This window comes from Sciurus carolinensis, chromosome 12, assembly GCF_902686445.1.
Source record: "Sciurus carolinensis chromosome 12, mSciCar1.2, whole genome shotgun sequence".
Taxonomy (NCBI): Eukaryota; Metazoa; Chordata; class Mammalia; order Rodentia; family Sciuridae; genus Sciurus; species Sciurus carolinensis.
Window position 1 is genome coordinate 46,862,153 of NC_062224.1, and position 18,703 is coordinate 46,880,855.

At 40.1% G+C, this 18,703-nt stretch overlaps 1 protein-coding gene across 1 annotated transcript in view; it reads right to left on the bottom strand.

Moving 5' to 3' along the window:
• The window catches only part of Jcad (junctional cadherin 5 associated), a 52,062-nt gene that overhangs the window by 4,077 nt on the left and 29,282 nt on the right, over positions 1-18,703 (bottom strand). The window contains exon 3 of the mRNA XM_047520619.1: positions 13,920-17,665. Within this exon, the coding sequence (XP_047376575.1) occupies positions 13,920-17,665 (3,746 nt within the window). The remainder of the gene's footprint in view (positions 1-13,919; positions 17,666-18,703) is intronic.

Genomic DNA, 18,703 nt, shown 5'->3' on the forward strand with positions numbered 1-18,703 from the left:
AAGGACCCTGATATGGAGCCATGAAAAGAACTCTCTAAAATAATGGGCTCTTTCTTCAGCTCATGGGCAGTCTAGGTTCAACAAAAATATGATGTGAGCCACATAATGTTGTTTTAAATGTTATAGTAGCTACATTCAAACAAATAAAAGGAAACAGGTAAAATTAACTTTAATAATACTTTATTTCACCAAATACATCCAAAATATTATTATAACATGTAAATTAAATATAAATTATTAAGATAGTCTTTTTTGGTATTAAGTCTTGAAGTCCTGGGGTATATTTCATGCTTACAGCACACATTTCAATTTGAATGAGTCACATTTCATGTGCTTAGTCACTCAACAGGACAAGGGGCTACTACTACACTGGAGAGCCTGGATCTTGAAGATAGGGTGGTTACCTGGTGCTATGGTTTTAAAAAGTGTACCCCTAGGCCCATGTGCTCAAGGCTTGGTGGCTAGACTGTGGCTCTACTGGAAGGTGATGTCACCTTTAGAAGGTGGAGCCTAGTAAAATGAAATTTAGATCGTTGGGAGTGAGCCCTTGAAGGGGATATTGGGACTCCAGGTAAAAGCTTTGCTATGCAATGATAGCCATGATGTGTTGTCTCACCACAGGCTCCAAAGCAACAGAACCAACCTGCCATAGACTGAAATCTCTGAAACTGTAAGCAGAAGTAAATCTCTCCTTTTCTAAAGGTGATTATCACAGTGATGGAAAACCAAAACAGAGAGCATTTAGAATCTTGCTTCCTGGGGCTCTATTTTAGCTGATGACAATCCACAAAGATATGCCTTAGTAGTTATTCCATGCATTAACAGCCTGAAAGCTATTGCCTTTGAAGATGTGCTAACATCTAGCCGCCTAATGGTGTCATCTGGCTTCATCAGACCTTCCCTGATTTCCCTCCACTTTGGGTCTATAGCAGATAGCCTCTCCCAGCCTTCTCTTGTACTCATAGTAACACGGCATGTCACAGAGGCTGATGGAACCAGCAGGCTCTGTGATTATACTTCTGAGCTGGAACATAAGCCATCAAGAAGAGACAGGATTCTGTGTCCTCAATTAGTTTTAAGTTGCTGATTTCTTAAGCCAGAGCCCAAAAGACACTGGAAAGACCATTTGTTTAACCTGAAACAAAGACACTTTATAATACAACAAGTAATACAACACAACACATAAATAAGGTTCAAGAAGCACGTGCATGTGGAGGGAGCGGCTACAGGTACACAGAGTACAATCTTATTTTACAGTTCCAGAACAGAATCTGAATTTTCATGTGCTGTGGATTTAGGACCAAAGCAGAACCACTGAGAGGGGTTCCAGCATACTGAGGTCTTAGGGGCAGTGATGGAGATGAGGATTCCTCTGTTTAAAATGGTGAAATACATAAAAAGGAAAACAATGTCCAAGATCTTCTTAGTAGCATAGCTACACAGATCTATTCTAATTTGAAACCAATGAGTGGTGTCAGGTGTGCCAAGAGTTTTACTTCAATGATATGATCATTGTTTCCCTCAAAATGACTGGTTTGGGACATTGAAGCTGAATCACCTTCACATGAAAGGCCCTCAGAGGACCACCTGAGCAGCAGCAAGCATGATAGACCACTCTGAAGCCCGCCTGCTCTCCAGGGACTCAAGGCTGCCAGAGGTGGCCGTCAAGATGAGTATCTGCCTAAAGAGTTTTGCCTATCTGATGGAGAAAAGAAAAAGATATTTAAAATTTCTACTTTTTAGTGACTATGATTTAAAAAAATAAGCAAGAAAGCAAGGACTGGGTGTGCACCTCAGCAGTAGAGCATACACATAGCACACCTGAGACTCTAGGTGCAATCCCTAGCACCACAGAAAAATTAAAAAGAATAAAGAAAACAATGTCATGAGGAGGTGTTCTTAACAGCTGGCTACAGATAAAATCTGCCTCACTTGCACATTTCCAGATGTACACTAGACCCTACTTACATGGAAAACTGCCAAGCTGAAAATTAAAGGAGTGTTAATTTATTGAACTGGGAATTTTGTTATAAAATATGTGTCCATAAACAAACAGAAACATTCACAAACTGGAATTTTGTTTTAATAGGATTTGTCTTACTTTAAAATCCTTACAATTGGAGTGCCAGGAAATGATGGTGGAGTAGAGGTGGTGGCTTTCCAGGCTGCTCTGTGGCAAGAAACCAAGAAAGCAGACAGGCAGCTTCTCAGCAAAGTGGGTAAAAAAGAAAAGGGGGACTTTACTGGGAATTTAGTACGGGATATTCGAAGCAGATCAGGGACACAGAGGACTGGACATAATAAAATAAGAAGTCCCCAGCACCAGTGGAGGCACCAGCCAGAGTTGTCCCTCCAAAGCAAAGTGAAAGGATAAGGAAATTAAAGGAACCCACATTTTTTAGAGGCCACAGACGTGTCTAGGGATGAAGAGTTCAGAGATTAAAGACACTGCTGGAATACCCTGGAAAGTGTGCTGCACAATACCTTTTGCAGGAAAGATGCCTCATCTCTCTTGGCTGCCCATGGAGGAGAGGAAAGAACCATTTTGCAGACACAGAGTTGGGGGCCAGCAACTAGGGGAGCCGATTTATGGCAAACCTGAGCTTGGCCCAAAATACAGTCCTGGCAAACCCACACTGCATGACACAGAATGTTCCTAAGTGATCAGAAGAAAATTAAACGTGGATAGGGGTTTAAAGGTTGTGGAAACCCAGCCAGCTCACTGCATCCCCCTTGCAGGACCAGCTGGGAGAGACATGCCCCACCAAGAATTCCAAAGGGTGGGGGCTGGAGTGATTGAGTTTGCAGACTGAACAGGAGAGACAAAAAAACACAGGTGCAGGTGATAGAGGGGACTGAGGATGGCCTCCACCACCACATGAGTGGTGCCCAGGGGAGATCCCTGGAGCGTGGTCTCCCAGTGCAAACCGCTGCTGACTTCAAATCCTCAGACCAGTCACCAGTCAATGAAGAAGCTGGAGCCCACTTAAGCCTGAATTCCACCTCCAGGGGCCCCGCCTACAGGATTTCCTCTCAGAACACTCCAGTGGCCCCACCCTGAGGGTGCAGCAGACCTCACACTCCACCCCACCCCACCCCACCTGACACTGCTGAGAAGGGAAGTCAAGAATCTTTTGGATTCCAACAGAAACAATTCTTTAACTTTACACTAAGAGGTTTTTAAATTTCTATTTTTTATTTCTTTTTTTCATGGGCAATTATACGTATTCATATTTGTTACTTTTTTCTTATTTCTCGCATGTTTTGAAGGCTGTTATTTTTCCTGGATCAGTAATTTGAGGACTAGGATGTTTGATTAGTATATTTTGGTTTTGTTTAGCATTTTTTAAAATTTTTATTTTATATATTTTTCTCTCACTTATCTGTTTCCCTTATCTTTCTTTTCTTCTGCTAACAGTCAATTTCTATTGTTCTCTCTTTCACTCTTTAATTTTTAAATTTTCTCTCCTCCCTCCTAATCATCATATTCTACATCATTTCTATTCTCTCCCTGTTCACGATTGGATATTGTAAAGCCTTTTGCAAACTTAACTGTTTTTACTGCAGGCCCTAACTGATCACATCATTTCTGTTTATTGTGACAATTAACATTGTAGATGGCATAGCAGGAACTATTTGATTTAATGCTGTATGGGATTTGCACTGGTTGTTGTTATTTGTCTTCCACTAAATGGTGAGGTGTTAGAAACTTTCAGGGACACCATAAGTCCACAGGGTAGAAAGTCAAATGCCTCAGATCCATACTGTTAGATGGGCACAAACAACATGAAAAAAGAAGGGAACAAACTGCCTCAAACAAACCAAAATGCTTCAATAATAGAATCCATTGACACCACAGTAAAAGAAAAGCCAGAGAAGGAGTTTAGAATGTTTATAGTTAATCTGTGAGGTAAAAGGACAATCAGGAGTAAAATCAGAGAGGTAAAGATTCTGATAAAAAATCAAGCAGAAATCCCCAAAAGGAAGGAATAAGTAAACCAAATAAAAATTAAATGAAAAGCATCACCAGCAGACTAGACCACTTGGAAGACAGAGTTTCAGGCAATGAAAGCCAAATGTATATTCTTGAAAATAAAGTTGACCATGGAGAAGAGAAGTTAAGAGACTATGAGCAGAACTTCCAAAAAACATGGAATAACATGAAAAGACCAAATATAAGATTTATCAGGATAGAAGAAGACTTAAAAATACAAACCAAAGGAATGCACAATTTTTTCAATGAAATAATGTTAGAAAATTTCCCAAACCTTAAGAATGAAATGGAGAATCAACAGAAAGCTTATAGGACCTCAAATATACAAAATTACAACAGATCCACACCAGGGCACATTATTATGAAAATGCCTAATAAATGGAATAAGGATAGAATTTTAAAGGCTGCCAGAGAAAAAAGATAGGTCACATTTAGAGGGAAACCAGATCTCAGCTGATTTTTCAACCCAGACTCTCAAAGCTAGGAGGTCTTGCAAAAATATATACCAACCTCTGAAACAAAATGGATGCCAACTGATAATACTATACCCAACATAATGAAGCTTCAGAAGTGAAGATGAAATCAAACCTTCCATATCAACAAAAGTTAAAGAATTCACAACTAGAAAGCCTGCACAAAAAAAATATGTAATAAAATATGAAGAAGAAATGAAAAATAAAATTGAAAACCAGCAAAGGGAGGAACTACACTATAAAAAAAATTGATCCAAGGAGAATCTAATTCAAATTAAAACCCAGAAATAAATAAAAAAGACAGAAAATAAAAATCATTTCTCAATAACAACAATGAATATAAATGGCCTAAACTCACCAATCAAAAGATCCAGACTGGCAGAGTGGATTAAAAAACAAAACCCAACAAAATGCTGTCTTCAAGAGACTCACCTTAAAGGCAAAGAAACCACAGACTGAAGGTAAAAGGATGGGAAAAAACATACCATTCACATGTATCTCATAAATGAGCAGGGGTTTCAACTTTCACATAAGAAAAACTGAAGTGAACTTCAAGTCAAAATTAATCAGAAGGGACAAAGACAGACATTTCATACTGCTTAGGGGAAATACACATCAACAAAACATAACAATTGTAAATATTTATGCCCCAAACAATGGAGCATCTACATATCATAAAAACCCTTATCAATTTCAAGAATCAAAGAGACCATAACACAACAATATTGGATGACTTTAACATGCTCTCTCATCACTGAATAGATCCTCAAAAAAAAAAAAAAAAAAACCAAAAAAACTGAATAGACACAATAGAACTATAAAATACAATTAATAATTTAGACTTAACAGACGTATACAGAATTTTCATACTTCAATAACTGCATATACTTTCTTCTCAGCACAGATCCTTCTCTAAAATAGACCATATCTTCTAAAAAGAACTCAAAAATCTTAACACTAAAAAGAAAAATAACCCAATCAATAAATGGGTAAAGAATGGAACAGACACTTCACAGATAAAGAAATACATTGATCAACAAATGTATGGAAAAATGTTCAACATCTATAGCAAGTAGAAAAATGCAAATCAAAACTACACTGAAAATTCATCTCACTCCAGTCAGAATGGCAATTATCGAGAATACAAGCAACAATAAATGTTGGCAAGGATGTGGGGAAAAAAGGTACACTCATACATTTCTGGTGGAACTGCAAATTAGTGCAACCACTATGGAAATTCCTTAGAAATCTTGGAATGGAACCACCATTTGACCCTGCTATTCCATGTCTCAGTTTATACCCAAAGGACTTAAAATAAACATACTATAATGATGGGAACACATCAATGTTCATAGCAGCTCAATTCACAATAGCTAAGTTATGTAATCAACGTAGGAGCCCTTCAATAAGTGAATGGATAAAGAAATTGTGGTACATAAACACAGTGGAATATTATTCAGTCTTAAATAAGAATTAAATTATGATATTTATCAGTAAAAGGATGGAACTTGAGAATATCATGCTAAGTGAAATAAGTCAATCCCAAAGACCAAATGTTTTCTCTGATGTGTGGATGCTAATTCACAATAAGGGAGTGGGGGCTAGGGAAGAACAGAGGTACTTTGGATTAGACAGAGGGAAATAAAGGGAGGGCATGGCATATGGGGTAAAAATGATAGTAGAATGAATCAGACATTATTACCCTATGTGCATTACAGGAGCTGTGTAATGCTACCTCATGTACAACCAGAAGAATGAGAAGCCATACTCCATTGATATATGATGTATCAAAATACACTCTACTGTAATGTATAACTTATTAGAACAAATTTAAAATTTTTTTAAATAAAATAAAATAGACCATATTTTAGGCCACAAAGCAACTGTTAGCAAATACAAACAATAGAGAAAATACCTTGCTTTCTATTAGATCATAATAGAATGAAACTAGAAATAAATGATAAAATAAAAAATAGAAGCTACTCTAAGACCTGGAGACTAAATAATACACTATTGAATGATCAATAGATCACAGAAATTAGAGATGAAATAAAAAAAAATAGAGGTAAGTAAGAATAGTGACACAACACACTGAAATCTCTGGGACACTATGAGGTCAGTTCTGTGAGGAAAATTCATTGCATTGAGCTCATTCATTAAATGAACAGAAAGTCACCAAATAACCTAACATTACATCTCAAAGTCCTAGGGGAAAAAAAAAAAAAGAAGTCAATACCAAAAGCAGAAGACAGGAAATAATTAAAGTCAGAGCCAAAATCAATAAACTCAAAACAAACAAAACCCCCCCCCAAAAATTCAAAAAACTGATGAAACAAAAAGTTAGTTCTTTGAAAAAATGAATAAAATCAATAGACTCTTAGCCAAGCTAATGAAGGGAGAGAAAACACAAATTACTAAAATTCATGATGAAAAAGGAAATGTCACCATGGATGCTACTGAAATACAGATGATAATCAGAAAGTATTTTGGAAATTTATACTCTAATAAAATAGAAAATACTGAAGACATCAACAAATTTCTAGAGACATAAGACCTACCCAAATTCAATCAGGAAGACACAGAAGATTTAAACAGATCTATTTCATGCAATGAAATTGAAGATCCCATCAAAAGCCTACCAGGAAAGAAAAGCCCAGGAGGACCAAATGAATTCTCAGTCAATATCTACCAGATCTTCAAAGAAGAACTAACACGAATCCTCCTCAAATTATTCTATGAAATAGAAAAATAAAAGGCCTTTCAAATTCATACTATGAAGGTAGTATCACCCTGATACCAAAGCCAGACAAAGAAACATTGAGGAAAGAAAACTTCAGACATATCCCTAATGAACACAAATGCAAAGATTCTTAATAAAATACTAGCAAATTGCATACAAAAACAAATGAAAAGATAATGCACCATGATCAAGTGGGATTCATCCCAGGGATGCATAGTTGGTTCAACATACAGAAATCAATAAACATAATTCACCACATCAATGGACCTAAATACAAGAATCATATCATTATCTCAACAGATGCAGAAAAAGCATTTGACAAAATACAGCATCCATTCACATTCAAAACACTAGAAAAACTAGAGATAGATAATATGAATATACTTCAACACTGTAAAAGCTATATACATTACACCCAAGGCCAGCATCATTCTAAATGCAGAAAAATTAAAAGTATTCCCTCTAAAACTTGGAAGAAGAAAGGGATGCACTCTTTCACCACTTCTATTCAATATAGTCCTTGAAACTCTAGCCAGAGCAATTAGTTCGAAAAAAGAAATTAAAGGGATAAGAATAGGAAAAGAACTCAAACTATCCCTATTTGTGGATGACATGATTCTATATATAAGTCACAAAAACTCCAGCACAAAATTTCTAGAATTCATAAATGAATTCAGCAAAGTAGCAAGATATAAAATTAACACCCACAAATCAATTGCGTTCCTATACATCAGTGATGAATCAACTGAAAGAGTAATAGGAAAACTATCCCATTCGAATATTATAATCTCAAAAAAAATAAAATTCTTGGGAATCAATCTAACAAAAGAGGTGATAGACCTCTACAATGAAAACTACAGAACACTAAAGAAAGAAATTGAAGAACACCTTAGACCCTGGAAGATAGAAAGGTCTCCCATGTTCTTGATAGGCAGAATTAATATTGTCAAAATGGTCATACTACCAAAAGCATTATACAGATTCAATGCAATTCCTGTTAAAATTCCAATGAAGTTCTTCATAGAAAAAGCAGTCATGAAATTTATTTGGAAAAATAAAAGGCCTAGAACAGCCAAAGTAATCCACAGACAAACCTACATAAACATACACTGGAGAAAAGACAGCCTCTTTAACAAATGGTGCTGGGAAGACTGGAAATCCATATGTAGCAGAATGAAATTTAACCCCTATCTCTTATCCTGAACAAAATTCAACTCAAAGTGGACCAAGGACCTAGGAAGTAGACCAGAGACCCTGCACCTAATAGAACATGTAAGCCCAACTTTCTATCATGTCAGCTTATGAACTGAATTCTTCTGTATGACTCCAAAAGAGAAAGAGGTAAAATAAAAAATCAATAAATGGGATGGTATCAAACTAAAAAGTTTCTTCACAGCAAAGGAAACAATCAAAAGCATGAAGAGAGAGCCTACAGAATGAGAGAAAATCTTTGTCACCTGCACTTCAGATAGAGAATTAATCTCCAGGATATGTAAAGAACTCAAAAAACTTAACACCAAAAAGACAAATAACCCAATCAATAAATGGGTAAAGGAACTGAACAGGCACTTCACAGAACAAATATGAATGGTCAACAAATATATGAAAAAATGCCCAACATTTCTAGTAGAGACATGCAAATTGAAACTACACTGAGATTCCATCTCACTCCAGTCAGAATGGCAATTATCAAGAACACAAGTAACAATAAATGTGGAAAAAGGTACATTCATACATTACTGATGAATTACAAATTGGTGCAACTACTATGGAAAGCAGTATGGAGATTCTTCCACAAACATAAAATGGAACCATCATTTGACCCAGTTATCCCACTACTCAGCTTATACTCAAAGGACTTAAAATCAGCATACTACAGTGATGCAGCCACATCAATGTTTATAGCAGCTCAATTCACAATAGCTAAGCTATGGAACCAACCTAGGTGCCCTTCAACAGATGAATGGATACAGAAAATGTGGTATATATACACAAGGGAAGATAACTCAGTCATAAAAAAAACGACTATGACTTTGCCAATGAACAGATGGATCTAGAGATGATCATCCTAAATGAAATATGTCTCAGAAAACAAAAAGCTGAATATTCTCTCTAAAATGCAGATGCTAACCCACAATAAGGGAGGCAGAGATAAGAATAGAATTTTAGTGGATTAGACAAAGGGGAATGAAGGGAAGGGAAGGAAGGGAGAGGGGATGGGAATAGGAAAGACAGTAGAATGTCAGAGGTAACTTTCCTCTGTTCATATATGAATACACAACAGTGAAACTCTACATCATGTACAACCACAAGAATGGGATCCTTATTAGAATAAGTTATGCTCCATGTATGTATAATATGTCAAAATACACTCTATTGTCATGTATATCTAAAAAGAACAAATTAAAAAAACCCTAAAAATAAAAATCCTTACAATTCTTAGGAAGAGGTAGGACTGAAAATCATCCAGATTTTATAAATGAGGAATCTTGCTTTAGAAGTCTATATCAAGTTTTAAATAGCACTTGAAATCAAATGGAGGTGTTTTTGTTTTGTTTTGTTTTGTTTTTGGAAAAGAATCACGCTGAAGCCCACAACAACCCCAGAAGACTGATCAATGAAATGAACAGTTGTTTTTTTAAAAAAGATAAACAAAACGGACAATCTTATCTAGACTAGGAAAAAAGGGGAAAAGACACAAATAAATAAAATCAGAGATGAAAAAGGAGATGTTACAACTTAGACCACAGAAGTACAAAAGATCGGAAGACTAACTTTTTTCCCTAAGACCTGAAATATACAAGGATGCCCACTTTCACCACTTCTATTCAGCACGGTATGAGGAATCCTGGCCAGAGCAATTAGGCAAGAGGAAAAAATAAAAGGAACCCAAATTGAAAAGGAAGAAATCATACCTGTTTGAAGATAGTGTCATCATATACACAGAAAATTCAAAAGATTCTATCAAAAACAGTTAAGATCTCATAAATGAATTTGATAAAGCTGCAGGATATATTAACATACAAAAATCAGTAGTTTCTTTACATTGATAGCAAACTATCTGAAAAAGAAATCAAGGAAATAATCTCATAATAGCTATAAAAAACAAATAAATTTAACCAAGGAGGTGAAAGACATCAACAATGAAAACTGCAGAACACTGACAAAAGAAATTGAAGACACAAATAAATGGAATGATATCTTACAGATGTGGATTAGAAGAACAGGCATTGTAAAAATGTCCATGTTACCCAAAGCAATCTACAGATTCATTGCAATCCCTGATCAAAATACCAATGTTTCTTCATATAAATTGAAAAAAAAACACTCTAAAATTTGTATGGACCCTCAAAAAACCCTGAATAGCCAAAGCGATCTTGAAGGTAAAGGCATCACACAACTGGGCATCAAAATACATTAAAATGTTATAGTAACCAAAACAGTGTGGCAAGGGCATAGAAATGGACACACAGACAAATGGAACAGATTGGAGAACCCAGAAGTAAATCCACACATTTATAGGCAACTAATTTTTTTTTTTTTTTTTTAACAAAAGTGTTAAGAACAAACAATTGGGGGAGGATAGTCTCTTAGATAAATGGTGCTGGAAAAAACTAGATATCCCCCATACAGGAAAATGAAATGTATATGTCTCACCATATACAAAAATCAGTTTAAATGGACTAAAGACTTACAAGTAAGACCCCAAAGCATGAAACAAGTGGGAGAAAACAGGGACAATGATGTTGGTTTGGGCAATGATCTTTTTGGATATGACCTCAAAAGCACAGGCAACAAAAGCAAAATAGATGAATGGGATTCTAACAAATTAAAAAGCTTCTGCACAGCCAAGGAAATGACAAAGTAAGGAGACAACCTGCAGAATGAGACAAAGCATTTGCAAACAATATGCTTGATAAGAGGCAAATATACAAAATTGAGGACTCAACTCAATAGCAAGAAATGACTCTGATTTTTAAAAAGGATCTGAATAGATATTTCCCAAAATATGACACACAAATGGTTTTATATGTATATGAAAAATGCTCAACATCACTAACCATCAGGCAAATGCAAATCAAAACCACAATGAGATATCACTTCACTCCTGTTAGAATGGCTATTCTCAATAGACAAATGATACCAGGTGTTAGTAGGAATGTGGAAAAAAGGGAACCCATATATGCTGCTGGTAGGAATGTAGATTAGAGAAGCTATAATGGAAGAGTAAGCAAGGTCTTTAACAGTATTAAAAGCAGAACTACCCTAAGATCCAGCAGTCACACTACTGGGCATATATCCAAAGGAAAGGAAATCGGTATGTTGAAGAGCCATCTACACTCCCCATGTTCAATTGGAACATTATGTGCACAACAACCAAGGTATGAAATCAATCTAAGTGTCTGTCAATGAATAAAGAAAATGTGGTATACATACACAATGAAATACTATTCAGCCATAAAAAAGAAACAGAATTCTGTCATTTGTAACAACATGGGTGAATCTGGAGGACATTATGTTAAGTGAAATAAGCCAGGCACAGAAAGGAAAATACTGAGTAACTTCACTCACATATAATAATAATAAGTTCATCTCATAGAAGAGAAAAGTAGAATATTCATTACCAGAGGTTGGGGTGTTTGGAGGGGAATAAAAAAATGTTGGTCAAAGTATACAAAATTATAGCTAGGGAGCAGGTCAAGAGGTCTATTATACAGCCTGGTGACTATGGTTAATAACAGTATGTTGTATTCTTGAAAAATGCAAAATAAGTGGATTTAACATTGTTACCACCACAAAAATGGTAACTATGTGAGGTAACACATTGGCTAATTAGCTTGATCTAGTGATTCTAGAATGCATATATACTTCAAAACATCCCATTGTACAAACAATTTTGCCCGTCACTTTAAACCAATCAATTCCAATACAGGCCATGTATACCTTTTCCACCTACGTAACAGACTCCACATTCTTAGTACTGTCTTCTTCAGCAAAAGTCCAGCCCGCTTGTGAAGTCAGAGGCTCCAGCAGAGCCATGCTGAACAGATTACATCAACGATGTAGTTTGCATAAGGAACACAGCAACATTGGCTAAAAATCATACTGCATTTCTGGAAAGATTTTTAAAGTGCCCCGCACATGTTTTTTTAAAATAAAAATTTCTAGATTTCTCTAGCTGGAACAATTGCCCTTTCCCATATACTTCTAAATTCTTAGATTTAAAACAAAATGAAAGTAGGGGTGGAAGGCAGCAGAACCATTTGTCACAGCTCGGGAAGACGGACCGGCTCAGAAGGTGTCAGCTCCCCCACACCCGACTCATGGGTGGTTCCCCTCACTCTAAAAGGTCTGGACTAAATGCTTTGAAGTCCCTTCCAGACTGTGCTTTAAGATGGGGGTCTTATGATATTTATTTCAACTGCTCGTCTAGTCATTTCTAGGATTAATTCCCAGTTTCTAAAGATAATGCCCAGAGATCCCAAGAATTTGCTGGGTCTGTTTTTGTCACAGATGAGAAGGTGAAATCGAGTTTAGGCAAAAAAAAAAAAAAAAAAGCACGGTTATTGGCAATGGGAAGCTGCCTGGTCCCTGAAACACAGGTGGCCACAAAAACACATTAAGGTAACACAACACGGGGTTCGAACACCTACCTGCAGGATGCTTCACATGAGATTTAGCAATGAAAACTTAGAATTTAGGAAACAGAGCTGGTGGGTGGCTGTGGTTTGAATATGGCTTGTCCTCATCAAAACTCACGGTGGCGCCCGATCCCTGGTGTAAAATACTGAAAAGTGGTGGGGCCTTTCAGAGGTGACTGCTCTTTGAAGGAGTGATACAGAGAGTGGGTCGGCTGTTCCCAGAACATGTTGTGACAGGTGAGCCTGGAACCTCCTCCCTCTCTGACATACCCGTGCCTCTTCTGCAGGTGCCTGCTTGGCCTGCTTTTTTCCTACCATGTTATGAAGTAGCACGAGGCCCGTGTCAGGTACGGCTGCTCAATCTCAAACTTCTCAGCCTTCAGAACTGAGCCAAAATAAACCTTTTTTCTTTATAAATAACGTGGTCTTTGGTATTGTTACAGCAACAGAAAACAAACTAAGAGAGTAGGTGAATTTTAGGGGGTGTGGGGTGCTGAGAAAGTGAAAACTGTTCATTTAGCCTACTAAATCTTAATATTTTAAAGTTTCATATGTGGTGAAAAAGGAGAAAGCAAAGAGTATCAGAAGGTGCAAAGGGTAGGACACAACGTGATGGGACTGATGATCAGGTCGACCTGGTGTATCTTTTCTTAATAGAGAATGAAGAGCAGGGAAGACGCTTAGGTGAAAGCCTGTTATTTTAGGAGGAGATAAGATGCTATGGTCTCCAAGGAGACTTATGAAGTTGTCTGGGCCAATGCTGGATGCTTTGTTGTTTCACCTTGTTAAGAGGCCCAGAAAGTTGGTTATATAGATAATTTTATACAGTGCTTTACACAGATAATTTCTATAAAGATATAATCATTTCAAATATACCAAAGATCCTGATTTCTAAGGAAAGTTTCTGGATAATCCTTTGAAAATGAAGTCTTTTGATGAAACGATCCACAGGGTCTACTTTCTCTGAATATGCAGATTTACAACATTGACCAACCTGTTTGTTTATTTTTTTCATCAACTTAGGATTCCAAATCAATAGCAAACACTGGCCCTGCTGCCTAACTCCTCACCTGGGCACCAGAAGCCTTGATCCATGTTCTTCTCCCTCTGAGCTGCCAAATGCCCATTTTCTTCCTGAGAGATGACGTCCTTGGAGGCGGAGGACAGGTGCCCCACTCTCCATGCTTGGTCCCCACTGCTCAGGGACACAGGGCCTCCTGGCTGCCAGGCCTGGTTCCTTGGGACCTTCAGTTCCTCGGCCTCCTCTGTGGAGTCTGTGCTCCTGAAGCTCAGGCACCTCATCCGAGACACGGAACTCACCTCTTTCATTCTCATCAAGCGGTCAGGGTCTGCCCTCCTCTGGGGGGACGCCAGTTTCTCTTGTAAACTTTCAATTGCTTTGGAAGGGCTTCTGAGCCTCTTTTCTGAGGCTGCCACATTTGGGGTCCTTTCTATAAAATGAAACAAAGTGGACCTGAAGGGTGGTTTTGCCTCCACATCCTTTGGCTCAAAGAACTTGGACTCCAAGTGGTTGGGTTGAGGTTCAGGGCAGGTGGGTTGGCTGGTGAGGACCCTGTCCACGTTCAAGAGCTCAGAAGTCTGGGGAGCTCTTTCCCCTACAAAGAGGGGGCTTTCAGTCCAGCCACACTTTCTCCTGCCATAGAAGGCATCAGCGGTCACCAGGGGTGCATCTGATGGCACTGAGCTGGGTAGTGACTTTTCCCTGGGGGACTCTGGGCTGCAGGCACTTGCATCAGGCTTGGGTGGCTGCCTGTGTCCTGCTCTGGTGCCTGGCAGGAGGGACTCCACAGCCACCTCAATGCCCAGAATCCTTTCTGCCCTTGCTTGCAGGGACTCATCTTGGGGGATTTCTATTGCTCTTTCTTTGCCCAAAGATCTATCCAACTTACTGACACTCTGCTCTTGCCCCATTGTGAGCCCCACAGACCGTAAGTCTGGTGCTGAGAGGCCTCGGTTTTTGACAGAAAGGGACAGTGGAATGACTGTGCCCTTCTCTTCACCATCATTCTTCGGAGGGACCCCTTTGTTCAGTTGCACAGAACTTAGAGCATTGGTGAGTTTCAGACTTTCTGGTGGCTCTTTCGGTTCAGCCAGATAGGACAGAGGTGCTAGTTTTGAGTCACTTGGTCTTGAAGACATCATTCTTTTCACAGGACCTGGGCTGACTGGTAGCTCATTTATTCCATTCACAACCTCGTGGCTTTGCTTTTTTGTAATCAGGCTTCCATCTGCCAAGTGATAAGGGTCAAGTCTACTGTCTTCTACCTGCAAGGAGCCTGGGAATTGAGGATGGGCACAGGGGTGCCCAGGCTTTGGCTCCTCACTCCAGTTCTCAAGTCTACTTTTCACTCTTCCCAGCTGAAACCCTGGATCCTCTGGCACCAACACTCTTGGGTGCTGCTGGCTGTTTTCATAGAAGCCCTGGTTCCTGGGTCTGGAGTCAGCACAGTCCTCCTGCTGCTGTTCAGTCTCGCCTTCCTCACTGCTGCTGTTGCGGCTTTCTTCCTCTTCTTGAAGCTCCTTGTTGAAACTTTCTAACTGACTTATTAGATCCCAGGGTCGTCGACTAACTGGTTTCAAGAGAAACTGACCAAATGGCTGTCTACTGTTGCAGGGGCCTGCTGTCGGTTCCCCCTTCACCACCTCGGGTTTAGGCACAGGGTGGGCTCCATGTCCGTGGTCAACCAAACAGGGCTGACTCTGGCCAGCTTTTGGCACAGGTGCCTGATTTACGGATGAGGAAGTCCTTGAGAAAGCACTGTTACTGGATGGGCTGAGGGGCATTTGACCTTTTAGGTCATGAGCATCTGGCTTCTGTTTTTGGACACCAGACACAAATGGTGTGTTCATGTGAGATTTGGAAGCAGGGGGGTCTAAGGATTTTGGGGCTGATGCTATGTTGCTGGTCCCTCCCAGGTTTTCATCAGGAAGGAGCTGGGATCTTTGGGGTTCTTCAGAGAAACTGGTTTGAGTTTGCTGATCTCTGTACTGATGCCCTGGCCATGAGCCAGAATACTTGAACTCTCTGTGTTTTGCAAGGTGGATGAATCTGAGGTCATTTGTTTGTTTGTCTTCTTCTGGGTCCCCCAGATCTTGTTTTGTGAACTCTGTTCTCCCGGCCATGCTTCCTGTGAGAGCTTGCAGCTCCAGGTCAGTGGAAGACGTGCTCAGCAGACTTTGTTCCTGCAGAGCTGCGCTCTTATCAACCCTGTGCTTTTTATCAGCACTCTGTTTTAAGTCATTGTTGTTCGTATCTATATCTGGCAGATGTGATTCTGATTTAACTGGGATGGAAACCAAACAAAATATGGTCTCATTCGTTTTTTTCTTTGAAGTTTTCTTGGTCTGAATCCCAGTTTCAAACTTTCTGAGCTCAGTTTGGATTTCCCAGGTACTTTCGCCCTGTGGATCTGGGGAGGAAACCTGGCCTTCCTCAGGTCCATGCTGGCTACCCCTTACGCCAGTCCACTGTTCTCTCATAACACTGTGCACTCTTTGGTCAGGGAAGCTTCCATCTCCTCCACCTGCAGGGTGCTGGCCCCGCAGCCACCGAGGGCTGGGATCGGCAAAGGCCAGGCTCCTCTCATTCTCCGACAGAGGCGTTGGACCCTGTGCATTCAGGAGGGCACCATCACACTGCGTTTTCCTGTGAGCTGGCTCTTGGGCAGTAATGGGAGCAGAGTTATATGTCCTGTCATCAAGCTTCATTTCTTCACAGAAGCCCATGGGATGAGCTAGCTTAAGATGTCGTATTCGTGGATCATCAAAGGGGATGTACTGAACAGAGCCTTCGTAGGCAGTGATAGGACTGGGGTATTGAGGGAACCCTCGAGGAGAGCCTGGGCTCATGCCATACTCATTCCCTGTTGCGAGGACACCAGAAGGACGTGGACAACTACCGACCCCAGGCTTTTCAGTCAGATGCTGCTGTTGACTATGTCCACCACTCACGTGTTTGGGTGCTGTATCTTCCAGGTAGGGGTTTGGGATGTGCTGGGGGGGTGACCTGTATGAAGGCGGAGGCACATAAACTGGAGGCTCCAAGCCAGAGTCTGACCCGCTGAGCTCATGCCTGGAGTCACTGGTTTTGGTTGAGTAGGAACTGTGGGGGTCAGTTTGCTGGCTGCCCTGAAAGACACTGTTCTCTCCTCGGGTCTGTTGGTGTGAGCCGTATGATGGAGGCTTGAGGGGTCTCCCAAACTTAGGTCGGGGGAAAGGGGCCTTGGAGCCACCCTTCTCAGGGTTCCTTGTGGATTCCAAATGTGGTGTACAGTTTGGAGGATACAGTGATGTTGTAGGGATATCTGGTAAATGCCCATCATTTAATGGAACGGGAATTTCCATGCAGCTCAGGCTTTCAGGGGAAAGACCACGAGGCAGTGACCTGGACTTCTTTTTGTTCTGAGGAGTCAACGCATGTTCACCTTGAATGAATGGGTACAGTTCTTGAAACAATTTCTCCCCATCACCATCAGACATCTGCTTCCCTAATTTCCTTGGCTGGTTCCAGCTTTCCAGGCTTACGTTCTGCCACTTGGCAGGACCCGACATCCTCAACTCTTCTTCCCAAACTGCCTTCTTCATCACGTCCTCTGTCCTTCCTCCGACTTCCCATGAACCCTCCCTCACATGGATGGGCATACTGTGCGCTTGGGCCATTCCTCTGACCTCCAGGTCTTGCTGGTCCCTTGGACCTAGCAAGCTACTGACCTCCTGTCCTCCTCTTCTCCAATAGGCCTGGTTGTTACCGATCTGGGGTTGAGAGGACCATGCTAAGGTGGGTCGATTATAAAACCTACAAAACAAACAGAGAGGCATAGATGTTATACCCAGAAGAAACATGCACTTCTCTGCTTCTGTGGCTGGTGTTTGAAATCAAATTTAAGTTAGCACCTTTGAAAAATTGGTCTTTAATCAGGACCACGGTGTTAGCCAATTTTAAGGAAAATAAGTCCTGTTGATCATAGTTGGAAGATAGTCACATGTTTTGCTATCAAGGCTGTGGAATGGTAGCAGCAGGCTGCCCCCAAGAACAGAAAGGATGCTGGGTGAACCAGATATTGAGGCCCTATGTTAAAACCCCCAAGGTCACAAGGGCATGTCCTAGAATAGTTCTTCAGGGTGTGGCCTTGGATCATCTGAGCACATTCCTGACTCAGTATAGACCCACTGAGCAATCTCTGGGAACCTGCTTTTAATGATGCCACTCTATAGCAGTGATTCTTAAATTTCAGTGAGGGTGGAAATTACAGAAGGGTCCCTAAAACACTGGCTCCTGACTCCCCATTTCTGATTCAAAGTAATTGGATGTGGCTTGTAGGCATGTCTAACAAAGTTTGGGCAGGGGATGCTGCTGGTCCTAGGACCTTACTTGGCTGGTAAGTCATGGTGTCAACATGACTGCACACCTGAATCAAGAGGGACTTTAAAACTCCCAGTGCCCAGGCAGTATCCTAGATGCATTACATTGTAATTTGGGACATCAGGAGCGATCAAGTATTAGAATTCCTCCAGGTTTCCCCGGGTGTTCTCGGTATGCAGCTGAAACTGAAAATCATAGGTCATACTTCACCAAAGGTGAGGATTACCCAGTGGGCTTGTTAAATATAGTCATCCACTGCATAACAATGCTTTAGTACTTCCTGCATACATAACAGCATTTCCATAAGATTATAAATGGAACTGAAAAATTCCTACTACCTAGTAATGCTGTAGCCACTGTAACATTGTAGTACAACACATTACTCACGTGTATGGGGGAGGCTGGTGTAAACATGCCTGCTGCACTGCCAATCATACAAAACACAGCATGTATAATTATGCAGTCATAATA